The sequence below is a fragment of the Cydia amplana genome, chromosome 13 (genome assembly GCF_948474715.1).
Source record: "Cydia amplana chromosome 13, ilCydAmpl1.1, whole genome shotgun sequence".
Classification (NCBI taxonomy): Eukaryota; Metazoa; Arthropoda; class Insecta; order Lepidoptera; family Tortricidae; genus Cydia; species Cydia amplana.
Genome location: NC_086081.1, coordinates 2,797,647 through 2,818,717, shown reverse-complemented (window position 1 = coordinate 2,818,717; position 21,071 = coordinate 2,797,647). Strand labels below are relative to the sequence as shown.

The following is a 21,071-nucleotide window of genomic DNA, read 5'->3' as shown; positions in this document are numbered from 1 at the left end:
ACTGGCAATAAGAAAAATGAATCCAGAACTACATTTTTGGGTTACGAAATAGACAGTAAAATTGGTCATAAATACCACATCGACAAGATTTGCAAGAAGATTTCTAAAGGAAATTATGCAGTGTTGAAACTTAAACCATTACTAAATAAACAGCCATTATTATCTTTAGTATATGGAGAAATGGAGGAGATATTGAGAGAGTACTGCAGTTGACCCTAAACTAAATATCTTACACTCTTTTAACCGTCCTCTACCACTTAAATAAATACTTCTTTTTCCCTTGGGAAGTTTTGGAATAGTGGACCAGTCCTATTAATTTACTTCCAAGGACTGGGTCCTTTAAGCCGTCGTATCGTATGCCGCAGATCCGCGTACGAGGAAAATATTAGAAAAAAATAATCACGGCACACGAGAGGTAAATGCAATTACTAAACGCAATTTACTGCATTTGTTGTACTATTACGCAAAATTACGTTGACACTAGACTGGTTTTATAGAGCAGGTAGATTACGAAAACTAGAATAAGGTGCAGTCGAGGTTAGAGTTATTTATGAATGGAATTACATATGGGGCATTATCTATGAAAAGGGACCTTATTGCCGATGGCGCTTACGCCGCACAGCGTCGCGCGGCATTGTATTTATATCGGAGCATCGTTAATAATGGCGTAAGCGCCATCGACAATAAGGTCCCTTTTCATAGATAACGTCACATATAAGAAATCCAAACAAAACGTATTGATGATGTTCCAACAGAATCAAATTTTGGATTGTCTTTCGTTTTAACTTCTCATCTTCCTGAGCAGTTGAAACTGGAGGTCTACCGCGAAAACCGAAATTCGCAAATTGCGGAAATCTTTCTCTTTTAATCAAATGAAGGCGTAATTAGAGTGAAAGAGAAATCTGCACACTTCGCTCACCCTTTCAACGCCACGTCTTTCGGTTGCAAGAATTTTGATTGACGTCTTTAGCGGACAGTGTCTATGAGATATAATTTCTAAGTAAAATATCGCCTCTAATAGGTTGACTAGTTTGATCAAAATAAGTCCTTATATTATAATTAATTGTTTTATTTATTTTTATTTATCTATTTGATAGATAATATGTCTTCTTGTGTCCAGGGCAGGAATTGAACCAGCGTCTCCGCTTATACAAAGCGACGTTATGTTATGAATATGATATTACCCCTTGGGCCCATCTAATATTAGGTATTAGTGTAATTGTCATGAGGCCCATTTGTTCATCGGTATAAGTCCACAAAGCCTCAAATGGTATGGGTTTCCATGACAACACACAAATAATAGTGTAACACCGTTCTAGAAATTGGTCCCTAGCCCTTAATGGGGCACAGTCTATATTGTAAAATGAAAAAATTACTGCCCTAACGGAGTGTTTTTAACAAGCTTTTATTAGGTCGACCTGTATGTAACTATGTAATGGAATCTTGCAAGTTAAATTTGATCCACTTCCCGGTTTCCGATTGAGCTGAAATTTTGCATACACATGTAAGTCGGGTGACAATGCAATATTATGGTACCATCGAACTGATCTGATGATGGAGACAGGAGGTGGCCATAGGAACTCTGTGATGAAACAACGCAACCTAATTGTGTTAGGGGTTTTTAGAATTGTCTCGATGCGCGATGAGTATTAGTTGTCTGTCGTAAGAAAAGTACAATCAGCGATAAAAGCTTGTACCAAAAATATTTTTTTTGCCAAAAACTTATTTCCTATGCTGGATATTTAGGACTATAAATTTTCAAAGAGGCTTGAATTATACATTCTTTAACATTTTGAACGCCGTAATTAACTGGTTTGGTTTGACGTAAATAAATGTATTTTATTTATCTCTTTCTTTTTTTCATGCACACGCCTATATTTCTGGCATAAGCTAGCAAATATAAACCGTACTGAAAACATTGAAGGTTACTTTGGCAATTTACTAGTCTACATACATATAACAATTATAAGCGTTCTTGGCGCTACGACTTCTTACGACGCCTTTAAGGGTTCTTTGCATTCAAAGGGTTAAAATCAGGATAACAGGGCTGGACTCGATTAGGGTTCGCTGCAATAATGCAGTTCTAATAATAAAAATGCTTATGTCGTTGTCAGACCGGGGCCTCGTCACGGGCATGGTTCAGTTAATTGACATACGCATCCGGAAACACGGACCCATTAGTGGTCCATCGATCACTTCCGGTTCTGGGGAAATGTATCTTCGTATGATTTTGTATGTTGGATTAGGTACCTATGATGGAATGTTTGTACGTAACAACACTATTAAACCCTGTTTTTTTTTTAAATGTTTGTAACAAGCTGTGTAGGTAAGTAATGTGTTTTCAACTTTTCATGTCCCCATATACTGAAATGGCCATGGCCAATTTACTATTTGTTTATTCTGTTGTACAAATCATGTATGTATCTAAAATAACATATCCAACTGACAAATTAGTGCAATCGAATTTATTTAATACTGAATTCTAATTTAAAGTCTGATAATAATTAAAAATCAGTTGCGATTATAAAATAACAACAAAATAATTGTCAAACTAGAGATGGACTTGCGTTCACTTAGCAAGCACTTAAATGCATAAAGCGTTTGCAATTTCAAATGTTGTAGCTGCTCTACTTGCTTTTGTTTTCGCAAATGGACTTCGTCTTCAAATAAACACACTCGAAGCCAACAGGACAAGTTCGAGTAGTTCGACTTTTTTATGGTTCGAGCTTTAGAGTGAATAAATATATGTAACTAGAGTCTGTTCGGAACGAGAAGAGTCGTGGAATGTATTGGGCCCCTACATTCCACGACTCTTCTCTTTCCGCACTTAATCTACACTACTTATCACAAGGATATCTGAATAATAAAATTCGTACGCAATTTTGACATTATTTTGGATACGTTAGTTTTTCATTTCAGCACCTGCGGCTGTCTAGATAGTATTTTTCAAATTCGATGGGTAAGGGTCGTCATCTCCATTTATAACCTAAAAACGCCAAATCTCGCAAAATTATATTGAAATGTCAGCGTACCGATTGAGTTTTAAAAGTATACAACCTATAATAAGAGTACCTATTTATAGGTATAGCAAATTATTTTAATTACTCTATAAAAGCCAATTTTTTCCTTCAAGATATACAACAATCGGCTAAACCTCCTTTCTTCTTTCCAGGAACAGCTTCGACAACGCAAAGAGGCGGAGGAACGCGCGGCGGCCCAGAACGAGTTCCTACGCACCTCGCTCCGCGGGTCCAACAAGCTCCAGGCCTTGGAGTCCACGCCCACCGGTGGGACAGCATTCGTCAACGATGCCTACGACCCGTACGATGACGAGCTGGATGGCGAGACGACGCTCTACAATATTGTCGGTGAGTTCTGTTCAAACGAAGCAGCCTATGATGACGAGTTCCCACGCACCTCGCTCCGGGGGTCCAACAAACTCCAGGCCTTGGAGTCCACGCCCACCGGTGGGACAGCGTTCGTCAACGATGCCTACGACCCCTACGATGTCATCACTACGAATCACTGACAACTGTTTTCACACGTCTACCTAGACTGAATATATCATGGGACGCAATGCTTGTAATTTAAGATCTTATAATACCATATGTTCATTGTGAATAAACGAAAAAAAAAAAAAAAAAAAAGATGACGAGTTGGATGGCGAGACGACGCTCTACAATATTGTCGGTGAGTTCTGTTCAAACGAAGCAGCCTATGATGATGATTATGGTCTAGAACGAGTTCCTACGTACCTCGCTCCGCGGGTCCAACAAGCTACAGGCCTTGGAATCCACGCCCACCGGTGGGACAGCGTTCGTCAACGATGCCTACGACCCCTACGATGACGACCTGGATGGCGAGACGACGCTCTACAATATTGTCGGTGAGTTCTGTTCAAACGAAGCAGCCTATGATGATGATAGTTCCTACGCATCTCGCTCCGCGGGTCCAACAAGCTCCAGGGCCCAGGCCCTGGAGTCCACGCCCAGCGGTGTGACCGTTCTTCAACGATGCCTACGACCCGTATAATGACGAGCTGGATGGCGAGCGAGACGACGCTGTACAATATTGTCGGTGCGTTCTGTTTTAAACTCATTCGAAGCTCATCTCCATAAACTTCAAGAGAATCTTCTCATTCTGTAATAAAATACTACAATAATTTACAGCATATAGACATTAAATTGTGCAACTATTGACCCATATGTGAATCGTCCACATGAGCGATTGTCAAAGGCTGTCCTAACGACTAGACCGCTGGTCCGTTTACAACGAATACAATATTCGTAATAGGTTTACACTTTCAGATCACTGAGCAATCCACTTACATGATGTCATTTCAGATCGGTTTACATATAAAAATGTACCCATACATTTATTAGTCCTCTATATCTATATTAATCCTCATAAACAATAAAATATTCCATAATGAAATAATAGGAGTAGGTAGCATACCGTTATTTCCTCGACTTCATTTAAATACGAGTAACAATGTGTATAATATCATTAATACGGATATAAATAAATAACATTAGAAATCTTATTATCTTATGCTAATTTCGTAGTGTAGTGTAGGCGGTATGAAACCGTGCAAACCGAACCGAACGGTCATCAAACATGATTTACATGATCAAAATTGTTTTCCCACAACTTTCAAACCTTGAACTGTTAATGGCGATAATAATACGCCTATGCCATTTATGGAGGGTCAGTAAACTTGTTCCATCGCAAAATAACGTAGACCAAATGCGATTTTGTTTTATAATTAGATTCGTATTGTTTTGTGTGTTAATGCATTTCCATAATATATTTATCTGGGCTGCCATATGGTATCGCTATCATTGTAGGGTAACGGCACCAGTGGCCAGCCGGGTACCAGTGGTCAGCCTTTTGAGCCGTTTATTGGTCATAAATATCTGGTATATTCGTTTAAACAAATCGCGAGTACTCAAATAGGAGCTTTGATTCCTTATTGGTTAATACGTCACACGACAGGTGCGGTGAGGGAACGGGGGGAAGAAATATACTCGTTCATACAGGTGCTGTTTGTCGACGAGTGCAATAGTGTCATGTCCGCCATATTTTTTACTGCACGTGGTGTTCTCTTAACAGGCAAGAAAAACTATGTTTTAATGTTAAAAGTTATTGTTTTTGTTAATGATTGGTTTATTTATTACTTTATCTATTAAATTGCATTATAATTGAATGAAAATATCAATATTTCACTTCTAAATTGAGGGGGCTGGCCACTGGATAACACTTTTTTCCAAAGAATCCAGTGCCCAGCCCCCCACGGCTGACCTTTGGTTTATTCGTTTATTTTATTATTTTCGAGCCAATGCGACCGTTAGGACCGTTAAATTTATATTTTCAAATTTAGTTAGGCATGCCCTAGTCAATTTAAAGTAAAACCCAGTAGTCAGCCGCATTTGAAATAACGTTTTAATGCGGCTGAGCACTGGGTTTCGCGGATCCAGTACTCAGCCATTGACCTTGCTTGGTACGTCGCCGCCAAAAATATGTCCACATTTTTAAACCCTATCTCATTGAAATAAGGTTCAAAAGTGTATACATATTTTTGACGTTAACTATACATAACTATCATTTTGCTTTTTCCTGGTCGGTATATGACTTTGTTTATTAATGATAATTAGATCTGCATAGACTCGATTAATTATTTTTTACCAAATACCTACTAGGAACATAATTATATATTACCTGCTTTACCTCATTAATTTTTGACGGATTAATTATTAGAAAATAAATATTGCGATTCTTAGTTTGCAAGAATAATTTTAGTTAATTAAGTACCTATGGCCAACAAATCTCGTGTCATAAGAATTGTATGTACCTATAAGATTTTTTATTTATTAAATAAGTAAACAAGTAGGTAAGTAATACATATGTATATGCAAAAAAATTATAAACTAAAATTAAAAACTACAACTAACTACAATAACGATAACTAAAATAGTAATAAAAAATAGATATTTGTATAACATCGTTGATTTTGATATATGCAAAAAATTATAAACTAAAATTAAAAACTACAACTAACTACAATAACGGTAACAAAAATTATAAAGAAAAAATAAATATTATAATATCGTTGATTTTGATATAAATATTAGTGATTTTGATCTAATTATTATGAATAGTTTATATAGGCTGAGTACTGGGTACACAGAGGCTGCTTACTGGATTTTGGAGGCTGACTACTGGAGAAAAGTGCCACTTTTTGTTTAAACTTAATTAGAGATATTATAAAGAGGATTGTTATTTTTTAAAATATTTTGTTTTAAAACTATGATAAACAATTGATCTAACCATGTCATTTGTTTAATTATCCGACTAATCCTGTATAAATGCCGAACGTTCAAACTTAAAAAAGTCGTTATAAGGCTGACTACTGGTGCCTTTACCCTAAACTAAAGTATGGTCACGACTCGATTGTCATTTGTTTGTCACGACTTTAAGGCGTTAATTAGGTTAATACTTCAATGTTCGTTGTAAATTAATCTGTACCCGTTTAGTTGCTGGACACTTGCAATTACGACGACAATTTCATAGCTCCAAAGACATGAATATCGTTGGGCCCAATACATTACCCTGAGGTACACCAAATGAAATAGACTTTCGGGCGCTTATCATATTACACAATATTTTATTACGCTGTCTTCTGTAGGTATACAGGATGGATTTTCTTTTTGGGTCAGTAAGGGCAGCTACCAGATCCCGTGCACCTACGCGAAAATGGGCTTAGAAGACCTTCCCTCAATTTCAAATAAATGAAGACTGGCGTTTACAGGTTTGGAAAAATCATACAGGATGCGAGAAATCACCCTGTATGATTTTTGAGGGTCATTTTTGACAAACTTTTTTTTATGCCAATCGGTCCCATTCGACGACATTGCTGAGATAGGTAATGGTAAAGCTCCCTTATCTGCTATCAATAAGTCAAATTGAAAACTTGTATCTCCTAATTAATATCGTTCACAAATCAGTTTTCACCAACCTAAATATAATAATGTAATATTATAATGTAATATGATCCTATGTTGGTCGAAATAAATGAATTATTATTATTATTATTAAATCTCTTTTCTCCAGATTACCAAGAAGTATCATCAGCTCTCACTCGCATCCAGAAGGCGCTCGGGGCAGCCGGGGAGTCGGCGCTGGCGGCGCGGGTGGCGGGCGCGGCCAGCGCTCTGCTGTGCCCCGAGCTGCGTACTGCGTTAGGCACGAGGACCGCTGTGCTGACGGCAGCGAGGCATGAGCGGCCTGGGCTATCGCCGCCGGTTACACATAGGGCCACGGAGCGGCTAAAAGAAGTAAGTCCATGAGTCAAATACGGCGAGCTGCAAAATTGTATTGACACATGAATTCATTGCATCATCATCTTCTTCCTCGCGTTGTCCCGGCATTTTGCCACGGCTCATGGGAGCCTGGGGCCCGCTTGGCAACTAATCCCAAGAATTGGCATAGGAGCTAGTTTTTACGAAAGCGACTGCCATCTGACCTTTCAACCCAGAGGGTAAACTAGGTCTTATTGGGACTAGTCCGGTTTCCTCACGATGTTTTCCTGTACCGAAAAGCGACTGGTAAATATCAAATAATATTTCGTACATAAGTTCCGAAAAACTCATCGTAGGTAAGGTACCTACGATGAGTCTTTCGGAGCGGGTTCAAACTCCGGCTCGTGTAGGTACACGAGCCGGAGTTTGAACCCGCGACCTCCGGATTGTAAGTCGCACGTACGCTCTTCCCACTAGGCCACCAGCGCTTCTAGGTATGCCTCAATCCGTGTGCAAAAAGCACTAGGATCTGCTAGAAAGTCTCTGCTTTGAACTAAAGATGTCCCGTAAGATTTGTAGTACGTGAGGCTTTGGTCTCCGGATGATGTCCTACGCTACTTTCCACGTCAGAGAGAATGTATAGGTTGTAGGTAGGACAGCAAATAGCTGTAGAAAGCGTCTCTTCACACGGCGTAGGACATTAATCGGGGACCAAGACCCAAAAAAAAACAATTATTGAGGCGGTTTTTCTGTCTGACGGCTAAAGCCTTTGGATAAATCCAATACTTTCAGCTGCCCTGATGTTTTGTTGTTGTTTTATTTCAGTGTATGGACGTAGTAGGCGCTCATACAACTACCGGCGGAGTGGCGGCGGCGCTCTGTGCCGAACTTCTAGCTGCATTGGGAGGTCTAGAGCTAGAGTCGCTTCTACAAGCACATGACCAAGCTGCAGCGCTGCTGGACCCCACTAGCTTCACGAGGAAGAGAAATAAGGTGAGACAATGGGCTGTAGTGTCAATTTCATATGATCTTTCCTTGATTCTCCGCTTGGAAGCTCCAGAGTAGGTTCTACAGGCGCAAGACCAGGCCACAGCGCTGTTGGAACCTGCTAGCTTCACGAGGAAAAGATCTAATGGAAACGCAGGCTATGAAAAGAAAGAATAAGTTGAAAGCCTGACAGAGGTTCTGAATTTTGACCAAGCGTACCGAATTTAGGATTTTTACACTTGCTCAGGTTTTAAATTGCATAATAGAGTTAGTTCTCTACAGCGTGTATATTTTTTTCCCAAACACCATTAGCAAGAACATTTCCCACCCATTATTTAACACGCTAAACCCGCCATTCACCTTTGTGGATGCAGAACAACCCACACAGGTAAACAAGTACTGAAATGCCTAACTAAACCAAGAATTGTCAAGAAACTTACAAAGTGTTTATATTGTCCGCAGACTGGCAACAATCTAAATCACAAAGACGACAAAGCTTTAACTGCGCCCGACGACCCCGGCGAGCACATCAAAATCATCAAAATAGAAAAGACTAATGAACCACTTGGTAAGTTGTTTTCTAATATCTACTGTGACAATCATTGATAGAAAACACCAATCGATAGCGATGTAATGTATGGAAAATATAAAGGAAACTTTCAGGATAGGAATACTGTGTATACATATTTAAAAATAATAGAGACTATTTGGCAAACTAAATTCTGAGTATACATAGATGCGAAATTCAAATTTAACACAAAGGGTATAGCCGGGTAAGCATGGCCAAACTGCCCTTAGCGAAAAAAACAATTTCCTTTTACAGGATTATTAACCTATATATAAGTAGTGCTTTCACCAAATATTAAGCCTCAAATGCTTCAGATTTAAAAAAAAAATGCAAAAAAAGAAAAATCATTTTTATTTTATTACAGCCAAAGTACTAATCCGATTTCTTTGTAATTTGGGTATGTTGTATATACAATTAAGGTCGCTTTCTGAAAAAAATAATATTGAATTATCTCTTAAAATAATAGTAAAAAATTGAGATGAAAATTTTCAGAAAAATAAAAAAAATACATGCGAGATAGCGACAGTTATCAAATTTACATATTTCATGTAGAATTTAATAATGTTTAACATATATTTTTTTCAAAAATTAAAATCGGGATTAACAGTGTTAAAAACTCGAATTTGTAACATCCCATCATACCTTATCTTCATACAAAATAACTTGTACGTTATACTAGAAAGTTATATTCCCAACGCAATTTGAATTTAGAACGCAACTTATTTTGCTGAGCGCGGACCCTAAACTCCGTGGCTGTATGCGGCTAGGGCGAACAGCATTCAGAGATTAAAAAAAAAAAAGCGCGGTAACAGGAAAATAGGCACGAATTTTATACAGAGCATTAACGATTGAAAAATGTCTGTTCCTTTGATGCATAAAATATAAAATACGTCACATTCTAAATTCAAATTCGTAAAGACTGCGTTCACAATATACTTCATTCGTTTATGACTACTTAGCTTTGCTTGTATGAAGAGAGAGTATTATGGGATGTTACAAATTCAAGTTTTTCACACTGTTAATCCCGATTATAATTTTTGAAAAAAATATATGTTTAACATTATTAAATTCTACATAAAATATGTAAATTTGATAACTGTTGCTATCTCGCACGTATTTTTTTTATTTTTCTGAAAATTTTCATCTCAATTTTTTACTATTATTTTAAGAGATAATTCAATATAATTTTTTTTTCAGAAACCGACCTAAATTATATATACAACATACACAAATTACAAAGAAATCGGATTAGTACTTTGGCTGTAATAAAATAAAAATGATTTTTCTTTTTTTGCATTTTTTTTTAAATCTGAAGCATTTGAGCCTTAATATTTGGTGAAAGCACTACTTATATATAGGTTAATAATCCTGTAAAAGGAAATTGTTTTTTTCGCTAAGGGCAGTTTGGCCATGCTTACCCGGCTATACCCTTTGTACGAACTTAGAAGTAATTGTCTTCTTTAACAACTTATGCCACTTGGATTATCTTTGCCATATAAAAAATGTTTTGCTTAGGTACTAAGAAATATAAATGTTGATTCCAGGTGCTACAGTGAGAAATGAAGGAGAGGCGGTTATTATCGGTAGGATAGTGCGCGGCGGCGCGGCCGAGAAGTCAGGGTTATTGCACGAGGGAGACGAGGTAAGGAAAACTATAGCTGATAATGATGATGATGGACAGGAGGACGTTAATGACGTTGACAAATGTGAAGATGATGATGGAGGGGTATGCGTTAAGATAAATGATACAGTTTATGGTGATGAAGAATAGGGTAAAGATGACAGTGAAAAAGGTGATGTTGCAGTAAAAAAATACAGTTTATTATGATGATGAATTAGATGACCATTATTATAGATAATGACTGTATCGTTGATGATGATGATGACGATAGTGATAACGACGATGATAATAATGGTCAGGAATAGGAAGGTAATAAATAAGGTTGAAATGATAAAGATTATGTCGAAGATGAAATTAAATATAAATTGAAATATCATATCGTAAAATGATAAAAATTACTAGTGAGTAATATCTATCCATTTGTATTTATAGAAATTAGGTTTTTTTAAAATTATAAATGGCCTCGCTCATGGCCACAGACTAGCCGAGGCGAAAACGTGGCCTACGACGGAGCGAGCTCGCCCAGAAGGTGCCCGTTCACCCTTTTGGGCTCTCGGTGTCCAAGTCTCAAGTCCACCCTCGGTTTCCATAAATAAGTAAATTAATGATGATTTTTGAATTCCAGCTTCTAGAAGTAAACGGCGTGGCCATGCGCGGCAAGTCGGTGCACGAGGTGTGCAGCGTGCTGGGCGCGCTGTCGGGCACGCTGGCCATGGTGGTGGCGGCGCGGGCCGGCGCGCACGTGCGGCCCGCCGCGCCGCGCGTGCTGCACGTGCGCGCGCACTTCGACTACGACCCCGAGGACGACGTCTACATACCGTGCCGGGAGCTAGGTGAGCGGCGACACTTTTTTAGGGTTCCGTACCCAAAGGGTAAAAACGGGACCCTATTACTAAGGCTCCGCCGTCCGTCCGTCCGTCCGTCCGTCTGTCACCAGGCTGTATCTCACGAACCGTGATAGCTAGACAGTTGAAAATTTCACAGATGATGTATTTCTGTTGCCGCTATAACAACAAATACTAAAAACAGAATAAAATAAAGATTTAAGTGGGGCTCCCATACAACAAACGTGATTTTTGACCGAAGTTAAGCAACGTCGGGCGTGGTCAGCACTTGGATGGGTGACCGTTTTTTTGCTTGTTTTTTGTTAATGGTGCGGAACCCACTGTGCGCGAGTCCGACTCGCACTTGGCCGGTTTTTAATTATAAATGGGCTTACTCATGGCCACAGACTAGCCACACCTCGGACACTGGCGATCAAATGTATGAAACAAACGCGTTCCTACGCACATAGCCTAAGCTCGTGTACGCGTACCATGCTTGTGTGAGTGAGATGAGACATTGTAGGGTAACTGTGAGGTACCCGAGAGCGGGTCTCAGCGGGTGGGCGGCACTTTCAACGGGAGGCAAGGAGCGTCCATACTGTATGCTAGTATTCTTAATTATACTGTGGACTAGCCGAGACGAAGACGCGTGGCCTACGATGGAGCGAGCTTGCCCAGAAGGGGTCTCTCTCTCTAAGTGGAAGGTTTACTTCTATTGTTTTATCCCTGGTTAACAGACGGACGGAATCATAGATGGTAGGATCCTAATAGATGTGGTATACGCGTGCGTCCGTGAGGGACAACGCGTAATGCGACCCTATGATCGGTCGAATTTATTTGTTGCCCCCCATAATCCATACTAATTTATGGCGGGGAATAAAAAAAATGTGAGATTGTGACAAGGGCAAACAATAATAGCGCTTTCGCTGCTACTCCTGCTGAAAGATACACAAGACTATCCCGTTCGGTCATTTCCCCCCACCCCTGATGCCTGATCCAGTTAAAATACTAGATTCATAGACGGAATGCACAAAAGTAGGTACTTGGTCAGTTTACGTCTTTTTGTTGGTCGGGACGCGGGGGTGGGAAATGGTGGGATGCGCCCCACGTGGTGGTTAAACGACCAAAATTCTTCAATCCTTTTATTGTCACCTTACAATCAGGATCTAACCGGCGATCTTTTACAGGTATCAGCTTCCAAAAGGGCGACGTTCTGCACGTGATCAGCAGAGAGGACCCGAACTGGTGGCAGGCGTTCCGAGAGGGCGAGGAGGACCAGACCCTCGCCGGACTTATCCCTAGCCAGGCCTTTCAACACCAGTTAGTACCTATTCTTTGTAACTTAACTGACTTAGGCCAGTTGCACCAACCACATTTGACAGACGATCAACGTCAGCCGGCGCGCCCCGGCGCTTTAATACTATAAAACTTAAACTTTCCGTACATAAAAATTTAGCGAACTCTTTAACGATACGAACAGTTTGGTACTACCGACCCTTAGACTTTATTACCCCCTACCCCATGTTTGGAGCATTGATTTCCTACGTACCATATACCTATAGTTGTGTAAGCGTCGTTGAACCGCGTTGATATTGAAGTCTATTTGACGGGCACTTTATTAAAACTAAAGGGCAACGCTTTACCTAATACGTTCAGTGCCAGCTCGAGCTACGAACGGAGCCGATAACACAGATATCCGTGTGTAACGAAAAGCGCTCACGAACAAAGAACCTGCCCGGCGGATCGCTGGCAGTGAATGTGTTAATTCAATACCCTCATATTTCTAACAGTTTTGAATGATTCATGGTTAGTTTCACTAGACTTATATCGACCGGGATGTGAACCGTTGGTTACCTTTTGTATTGTATTCGAGCTCCTGATATTTCGACGCAGTTACATGCATCACGACTAATAGGCTAGATGACCAATTTTCATTTATGGTATCAATCAATCAGGTTTGTTTTTAGGATCAAATGTCTATATGGGACCCATTGCATTAACGGAATACAAAAGTCAGAAATGATAGTCAAAGTCCGACCGTCGTACTTCACTCGCGAAACGCCCCGAACAAAATGCTATGTGGACGTGACGTCAAGGTCACTGAGATCGCATCTTGAAGTATGAACAAAACAAGAAAATTGCATTTTTGTCGGTGAAATATTGCGTTTATGGATATAGTTGCTATACAATCTTTTTTTAGATAAAATATGAGGAATCGAATGGTATCCTTACTTATTTCGTTTTTGAAAGTTAAAAAAAAAAACTTAAATTTTGAAACTTTCAGATGCTGTATTTTTGTATTATTTCTATATTTTTTTAATAACCACAATATTGTGATAAATTGCTCATTTGCTATCTATTTTACTAGATTTTGTTATAAAATTCAACATGTGTTGTGACGTCTAGATTCCCTTGTATTACAAGGTGATAAATAAAACTCAGTTGGTCAGTCATGTGCTTTGCGCCCCGTCTGCACGCCATGACAGTTGACAACAGAATGTCGACTTGCAGGTAGTTCGCATTGCACTTTTATTGTGTAAACGTCACATGTGTCATCATCCCTATTCCAGACGGGAGTCCATGAAGCTGACGCTGGCCGGCGAAGTGGCGGCCCGGGACAAGCCGCGGAAGGGCGGCACGCTGCTCTGCGCCAAGAAACCGCCGCGCAAGAAGAAAGGCAAGAAGGCCACCAGCGAGGCCGGGTACCCGCTCTACTCCACCTCCACCGGCGAAGGTGAGGGTGAGACCATTGTTCATACTACTACCACAGATTATATAATAATTCTTACGAACAGATACTTATCTCTCAAAGAAAACGCAAATACCTACCGTTTTGATACCTACACAAAAATACAATGGAGTGACCTTCAACGCGCCGCTTCCCGCACCGCGCGCGCCGGCACAACGCTAGGGTTGCCGACGCTTAGAAATGATTTTACAAATAAGTAGGTACCTACTTAAACTATATATTCAATAGAAGATACCAACCTAAAATATAAGTTTTAGTTGTCCAACTTGCATTAGAACTTGCCTTATAAAATCATAGCGTAGGTACAATAACTATACATGAGTAAGATAAGTTGCAATTAGTTATTATATTCCGTTTATGCGTTTTATTCCGACAAGTGACTGCGAAACATTTTAAAAGGTCATATCTCCCTGCAGCAACCGCAGTGTTTACGCCGTTGTATATTAACTAGGTACTTATATTGAGAATGTCTGTACTATACTTTTCCTATCTATCGGAAGAGCAAAAACGGCTTTTTTTTATTAATTTTGTTGTTTCTGCATCCATCGACACTACAAGCTGTGTTATTTGTTCGTAAAGAAGACATTTCTTTCGCATAGTTTTTGCCATATTCGAGCGCGCGGCGACGCGACATGCGTGCGTGAGCGCGTGTGGCAACCAACTGGCTTGCTTTTCTACCGTGAACGGGAACAGATTCGTAGGTATAAAACTGAGCTCGCGCGGAGAGTTCCATAGGCCTGCTACTACCACAGAATAAATAATAGTACTAGGTACAGAAGACTCTCTAACAAAACGCATCTGTTACGATCAGCACAGATATGGCCGCTAGGTGGCGACAGCGCCACGCGCGGCTTATGGCTTTCCCCGAAATTGGGCCGAACGGATGTACTTTTAGCTACCTGTAGCAAAGCGACGAAATCGCGGAGTGAGACACGCCTGCTACTACTGTTTACTGCAGCCCTATTACGGATGGCTTTAACCACGTGACAAAGTATCCGTCACTTTTTAACAGAGCGCGATTGAAAGTGACGGATACCGTTTTATCACGCTGTCACGTAGACAAGAACGACCATCATATTCGTACTGGATTGTGTTTATAGCGTCTGTTATAAAATGCTCTGTGAATGCATGAGTTGCATGACTCGTCTGTCTCTTTTGCCGAATGCTGGATTTTGATGAATGGGAACAGAGATGCAGCTTTGTTGGGTAGGTACCTAAGACGAAATGGAGCTAAAGACTTGTTTTATCCGACTTCTATTATAACTGCTGAAAATATGTACGGATGTGTCTAAATTACCGAACTAATTTTGGTGATAAAGTCAATCGATTCGTCTTTATTCCTTGGTGGCATAATCATATTATTTGCCACCAAGCATATTATTTATTTATGGTCTGAAGTCTTGCTATTTTTGCCATCACAATATCAGGTATTTGATTAATTAAGGTCAACCTCTTGTTTTGCTTTGTTATACTTACCCTCTTATACATTACTTATACATATTTAAAGTAAATATTGATTTAAACTTTCACGATTTTTACACATTATTAAATTATACAACGGGACTTAATCGCGTATGTCAACTTAAGTCAGTCTAATCTAGGGTTGCCAACCGTACTATATTATATAGTATTGTACTATATTTTGGCTCTCTGTACTATATACTTTTGGAAAAATACTCTAAAATACTATATTTCCGATTAAACGTACTCGTATATTACACTAGTGTTTAGTATTTTATCTAAAAGTACTATATTTTTTGAAATGTACTATATTTTTGATGCCTTATTCTGGAAAATACTATATTCCACCAAAAAATAGTTGGCAACCCTAGTCTAATCCGATCCCACGGGGACAACGCCGTACTCGAAACGTCGGAGGTAAATCTTAAAAACTTATAAGCGATTAAGTCCCGTTGTACAATTTAATAAAGTAAATATATAAACGTTCTTCCAGATTACGAACAAGAAGAGATCCTAACATATGAAGAAGTAGCGTTATACTACCCGCGCGCGTCACACAAGAGGCCAATAGTGCTAATCGGGCCTCCAAACATCGGCCGGCACGAACTCAGACAGAGACTGATGGAAGACAGCGAGAGATTCGCAGCTGCCGTACCACGTAAGTGTCTCCGTTAACTAAGTTAGAAATTATCCATCACCAAAAAGTTGTTATGAGATACCTCTAAGACTTTTCGTCTCATTTACTGTGGACCTATATGTTAGCAGACATCTTTTTAACCCAACAAATATTTTTATCCTCAAAAGCAATTGATAAATCCTGTTCTGCAAAGCAATTGAGCGTTTTCCAAAAAAAGTGTACATTTCATTCATGTCTTCAAAATATTGACTTCTTGGGCTCATTTTACTCAGAATCATTTGTACATTCACGCCTCATACATAAAAAAATGTGTCCAAAAAATTCCTTTCCAGATCGTCACATTCTTGTATGAAATTTTTTTTATTTGTATGAACGTGACGCACTGGAAAAAATTTTTTTCATACAAAATTTTGGGACACATTTTTTCATGTATGAGGCGTGAATGTACAAATGATTCTGAGTAAAATGAGCCCAAGAAGTCAATATTTTGAAGACATGAATGAAATGTACACTTTTTTTGGAAAACGCTCAAACTGTTAGTATTTAATACCAGACTTCAAATACCTACTATCCTTGTACAGTGGCATCTTGGCAAGACCATTCATCTTAGGAAATTCATGTTTTCTTCGTCGTCTGCTGGAGCATTCCACGAAAAAGTCAACTTTGTGTTATCTTTGGCTTCTGCTTTATCAAAAGTGTTAAAAAATTTGCGTCACGTATACCGGACACATTTTTGAAATGCCACCTACATTTTCATACTTACGTTCTTACCTTTCCACCTCTCCAACTTTGACCATAGATTCCTTACGAATCTTCTATATTTCAGACACGTCACGGCCCCGGAAAGACCACGAGGTGCCGGGACAGGACTACCACTTCATCTCGCGCACGCAGTTCGAGGCCGACATACTGAACAGGAAGTTCGTCGAGCACGGGGAGTACGAGAAGGCTTATTATGGTAAGAAACACATAACACATTCACTAAGCTTCTCAAGATCGCATAGGGAAACCTTCGAGTGCTGACATGATCGTGTGGCCAAAAAATTTGGCCCTTTTTTAGTCGTGAATACTACTGAAGACCCACACTTTTATTAACACGGGACTTAATCGCCTTGGGCCAAAAGTGATCAATCTTGGGTCAAAAGTGACCAAGGCATCCAGTTTACGATACTCAATCCACGAACTTTATTATCAAGACGACGTTAAGTTCCATTAAATTTCTTTCTGGTTAGAAGAGCTAGCTTAGTTCCTACTGTTCCACCTAATCAACTTTTCCAATACTCCAGGCACATCCCTAGAAGCGATCCGCGAAGTAGTCAACTCCGGGAAGATCTGCGTGTTGAACCTGCACCCGCAGTCGCTCAAGATCCTGCGGACGTCGGACCTGAAGCCCTACACGGTGTTCGTGGCGCCGCCCAGCTTGGAGAAGCTGAGGCAGAAGAAGATTAGGAATGGGGAGGCGTTTAAGGTATATTTGTTTAAAGCGGTGTCCAGCCGGGATGATCAAATCGATCGATCGATTTGATCAGAAATGAAATTGGCGTCAATCTCCAATTTAATCACCAATTTAAGATTTATGGTGATATTTGAGCCCTCTAAGTTAAAAAAATGCTGTAAAACGAAAATACTAGGGTCACAAATTAGTATTCTTGCGTCCGCACCCCATTTTATCGGTAATATCGGTAATAATCGGCGCACACTGGAACCCGCCCATACATTGCAGTGCTCAAAACTCAACTTTGCAATTGTGGGTATTTTGTACTCAAATTGAAATATACTTATGCATAAACAGGGAAATATTGCACCTCATTGCAGAAAAATACCTTCATTATCAGTTGTAATTACGTAGTAGCGAGCCAAATTGGCGTTTGCGTCCATACGTCCTGATTTGATCGGACAATTTCATCAGATTGGCGAAAAATTGTCTCGTGTGGACACAGTTTGAATAATCTAGGAAAGTTGGCAGTAAAGTACTTTCTCCTTCTATTTTGAGAGGTAGTTTTTTCAAACTTCTGTAAGAACCCCGAATACTTAATTAAGGCGCAACATCTATTAACCTTTTTGACGCCGTGTCAAACACAAAAGCTGTCACTCGGACGCCACGTCATTGAAGTGTCAAAACTGAAGTTGAACTTTATGTATATTCCCGTAGGTCGATGTTGCTCTGTGGTCTCTGACTAATTAATCCATCTTTGGCGTTGGACCTACGGCACAGTATAATAAAGAGTACTATTAGCGAGTACTAGAAGCGCTGGTGGCCTAGCGGTAAGAGCGTGCGACTTCCGATCCAGAGGTCGCGGGTTCAAACCCCGGCTCGTACCAATGAGTTTTTCGGAACATATGTACGAAATATCATTTGATATTCTCCAGTCGCTTTTCGGTGAAGGAAAACATTGTGAGGAAACCGGACTTATCCCAATAAGGCCTAGTTTACCCTCTGGGTTGGAAGGTCAGATGGCAGTCGCTTTCGTAAAAACTAGTGCCTACGCCAATTCCTGGGATTAGTTGCCAAGCGGACCCCAGGCTCCCATGAGCCGTGGCCAAAATGCCGGGACAACGCGAGGAAGAAGATTAGCGTACAGTATGGACACTCCCTGCCTCCCGTTGAAAGTGCCGCCACCCGCTCTCGGTTACCTCACAGTTACCCTACAATGTCTTATCTCACTCACACAAGCATGGTACGCGTTCACCTACACGAGCTTAGGCTGTGTGCGTAGGCACGCGTTTGTTTCATACATTTGATCGCCAGTGTCCGAGGTGTGCTTACGGTGCGGATATGTCCGTCATTCGCGTCCAGGGGCCCATTTCTCGAACGATATTAGTCTAATATTATTAGTGTGTTGTCATGGCAACCCATACGATTTGACAGTTCGTGGACTAATAATACAGGGTGTAATCTAAAACGTGATACAAGATAATCAAACCTGAATCTTTTCATGATTTTGAACAACTTTTACTATGAGGTCAATTTTGTAATATTAAAAAAAAATTGAGCTGTTCCATAGAAATAGTCAAGGAGAGGTAGACAAAAATGTATGGCAAAGATTTTTTTATTGTTAATTTACAAAGTTGACCCCATAGTAAAAGTTGTTCAAAATCATGAAAAGATTCAGGTTTGATTATCTTGTATCACGTTTTAGATTACACCCTGTATTAGTCTAATACCGTTCGAGAAATGGGCCCCTGAAGGTTAAACGTGAGGACGGTCAAACTTCGCCATCGAGTGTTTACTATCTCTATCATTTTGCAGGAGGAGGAGCTGAAAGAGATAATAGCGACAGCGCGCGACATGGAGCTCCGCTGGGGCCACCTGTTCGACATGATCATCATCAACAACGACACGCAGCGCGCCTACCAGCAGCTGCTCAACGAGATCAACAGCCTGGAGCGCGAGCCGCAGTGGGTGCCGGCGCACTGGCTCAAGCACACCTAGCGCCGAGCCAGCCAAGCCAAGACTATCGGCAAAACCGAGCGAGGTGGCGCCACCGACGCGTTCAAACTCATCCTGGTCGTAGGTATTTGTAGCTTTCTAGTAGACCCCGAAGGCTAATCCTATTGTCTATTGTTAAGAAAAACCGCTCGTGCCACGTGCCACAACCGCCTGCATAAAAAATCGGTACTTCGGTTACTGAGTGCCGGCGAGTCGAACGCTACAGAACCAGTCTAAAATGTGTCATCGAGACGCGTAACAGAGGCGCGTTATCGGAGAGCGCACCTACACTGGTTTTTTGAGCGTTGGACTAGCCCGCGCCCAGGTGCCAAATAGAATAATTAGGACCCTTTTTTGCAGGTAAGTAGCACGTGCGGTTTTACTGAACAATAGACAATAGGATAAGCCTTCGGGGTCTACTAGAAAGCTACAAACTATATCATAAAGCGAATGGTTTTACATTTGCTCGTCTCCTTCCACGATTCGTGGATCCGGCCGCTCGGGCGGGATTCTAAAGTAGAATTAGGTTCTAGGGTCCGCGCGTCCCGCCCGGGGCGAATGTCCCCCGCGTGATTTTTTCTATCGTCGTGTTCCGTTCGTGACGGTTTGGTGGTTTCGATTTTGGACAATTCCGTTCGATTGTTTTTAATGTCGTGTGTAGAATAAGGTGCGATGCTTATGAATGAGTAGAAGTTGTATAAAATGTACGAGAGAAATAGAGTCATATTTATTATCGGTGATGATGGTTGACCACGTTTCGTAAGTCGATAAGTAGTCTCCGTTTCATAATTTACTGGGCAATAATATTCATTATCGTCGGATTAGGTTAAGTTTGGGCATACGTGATGTATAAATAGGGGATTTGTCATACGTGACGCGGATTTTTTTGGATATTAACAAAATATACTGCCTTACTGAATAAAAAGTTATGTAATTTTAATATCGTACGGAATTTTGGGCGTCAAACTGTTAGAAATAGGTAGGTTATTATAATAAATCATGCGAGTTTAATTTGAACTTTTTCTTAGCCAGTGGTAGATTAAGGTGACCGTTCGCTGGATAAAAATTGTTTAAATCTAAAAATAAAAATGTTTAAAGCTATAACAAAAAATACATTTTAATTTGTGTTCTAAAATGACTGTCTAATAGATCACCTTAATATTACACCACTGTCTTTCATCTGTTATAAAAAATGACATATTCAGATATGTAAGTCGTATTAAAGCGTCTGTCAGCTCCCGCGGCTCATATATGAGCCAGAACGCTTATGGTGACGTCATATCGTGGGATTCGATAGGCTAATAAAAGTTAAAACACAAGAAATACACTTCAATCAACCTACAAATCTCATGGCAGGACGTGTCGCCAACGACGTGTCGTGGAACTTTGTCACCTCTAGTCTATCCATGGCTTACACGGTAGGGCGAAACGTTGTATACTACTCTTCAATATGACTTACTTTTCTTTTCAATGTGTTTCACCAGCATTTGTAGCTA

General features: G+C 40.2%; 1 protein-coding gene across 5 annotated transcripts in view; it reads left to right on the top strand.

Annotated features, from left to right (window-relative positions):
• The window catches only part of LOC134653330 (protein PALS1), a 190,151-nt gene extending 170,570 nt beyond the window's left edge, over window positions 1-19,581 (top strand). For 3 of the 5 annotated variants that reach the window (XM_063508658.1, XM_063508662.1, XM_063508660.1), the window contains 12 exons: window positions 3,173-3,368; window positions 7,111-7,334; window positions 8,124-8,291; window positions 8,748-8,853; window positions 10,398-10,495; window positions 11,100-11,307; window positions 12,486-12,618; window positions 13,869-14,038; window positions 16,002-16,166; window positions 16,972-17,103; window positions 17,432-17,613; window positions 19,396-19,581. In XM_063508658.1, coding sequence (XP_063364728.1) covers window positions 3,173-3,368; window positions 7,111-7,334; window positions 8,124-8,291; window positions 8,748-8,853; window positions 10,398-10,495; window positions 11,100-11,307; window positions 12,486-12,618; window positions 13,869-14,038; window positions 16,002-16,166; window positions 16,972-17,103; window positions 17,432-17,613; window positions 19,396-19,578 — 1,965 coding nt within the window. In that variant the 3' untranslated portion in view covers window positions 19,579-19,581. The remainder of the gene's footprint in view (window positions 1-3,172; window positions 3,369-7,110; window positions 7,335-8,123; window positions 8,292-8,747; window positions 8,854-10,397; window positions 10,496-11,099; window positions 11,308-12,485; window positions 12,619-13,868; window positions 14,039-16,001; window positions 16,167-16,971; window positions 17,104-17,431; window positions 17,614-19,395) is intronic. The other 2 variants (XM_063508659.1, XM_063508661.1) reach the window with 1 other exon arrangement.
• Window positions 19,582-21,071: the final 1,490 nt, after the last annotated feature.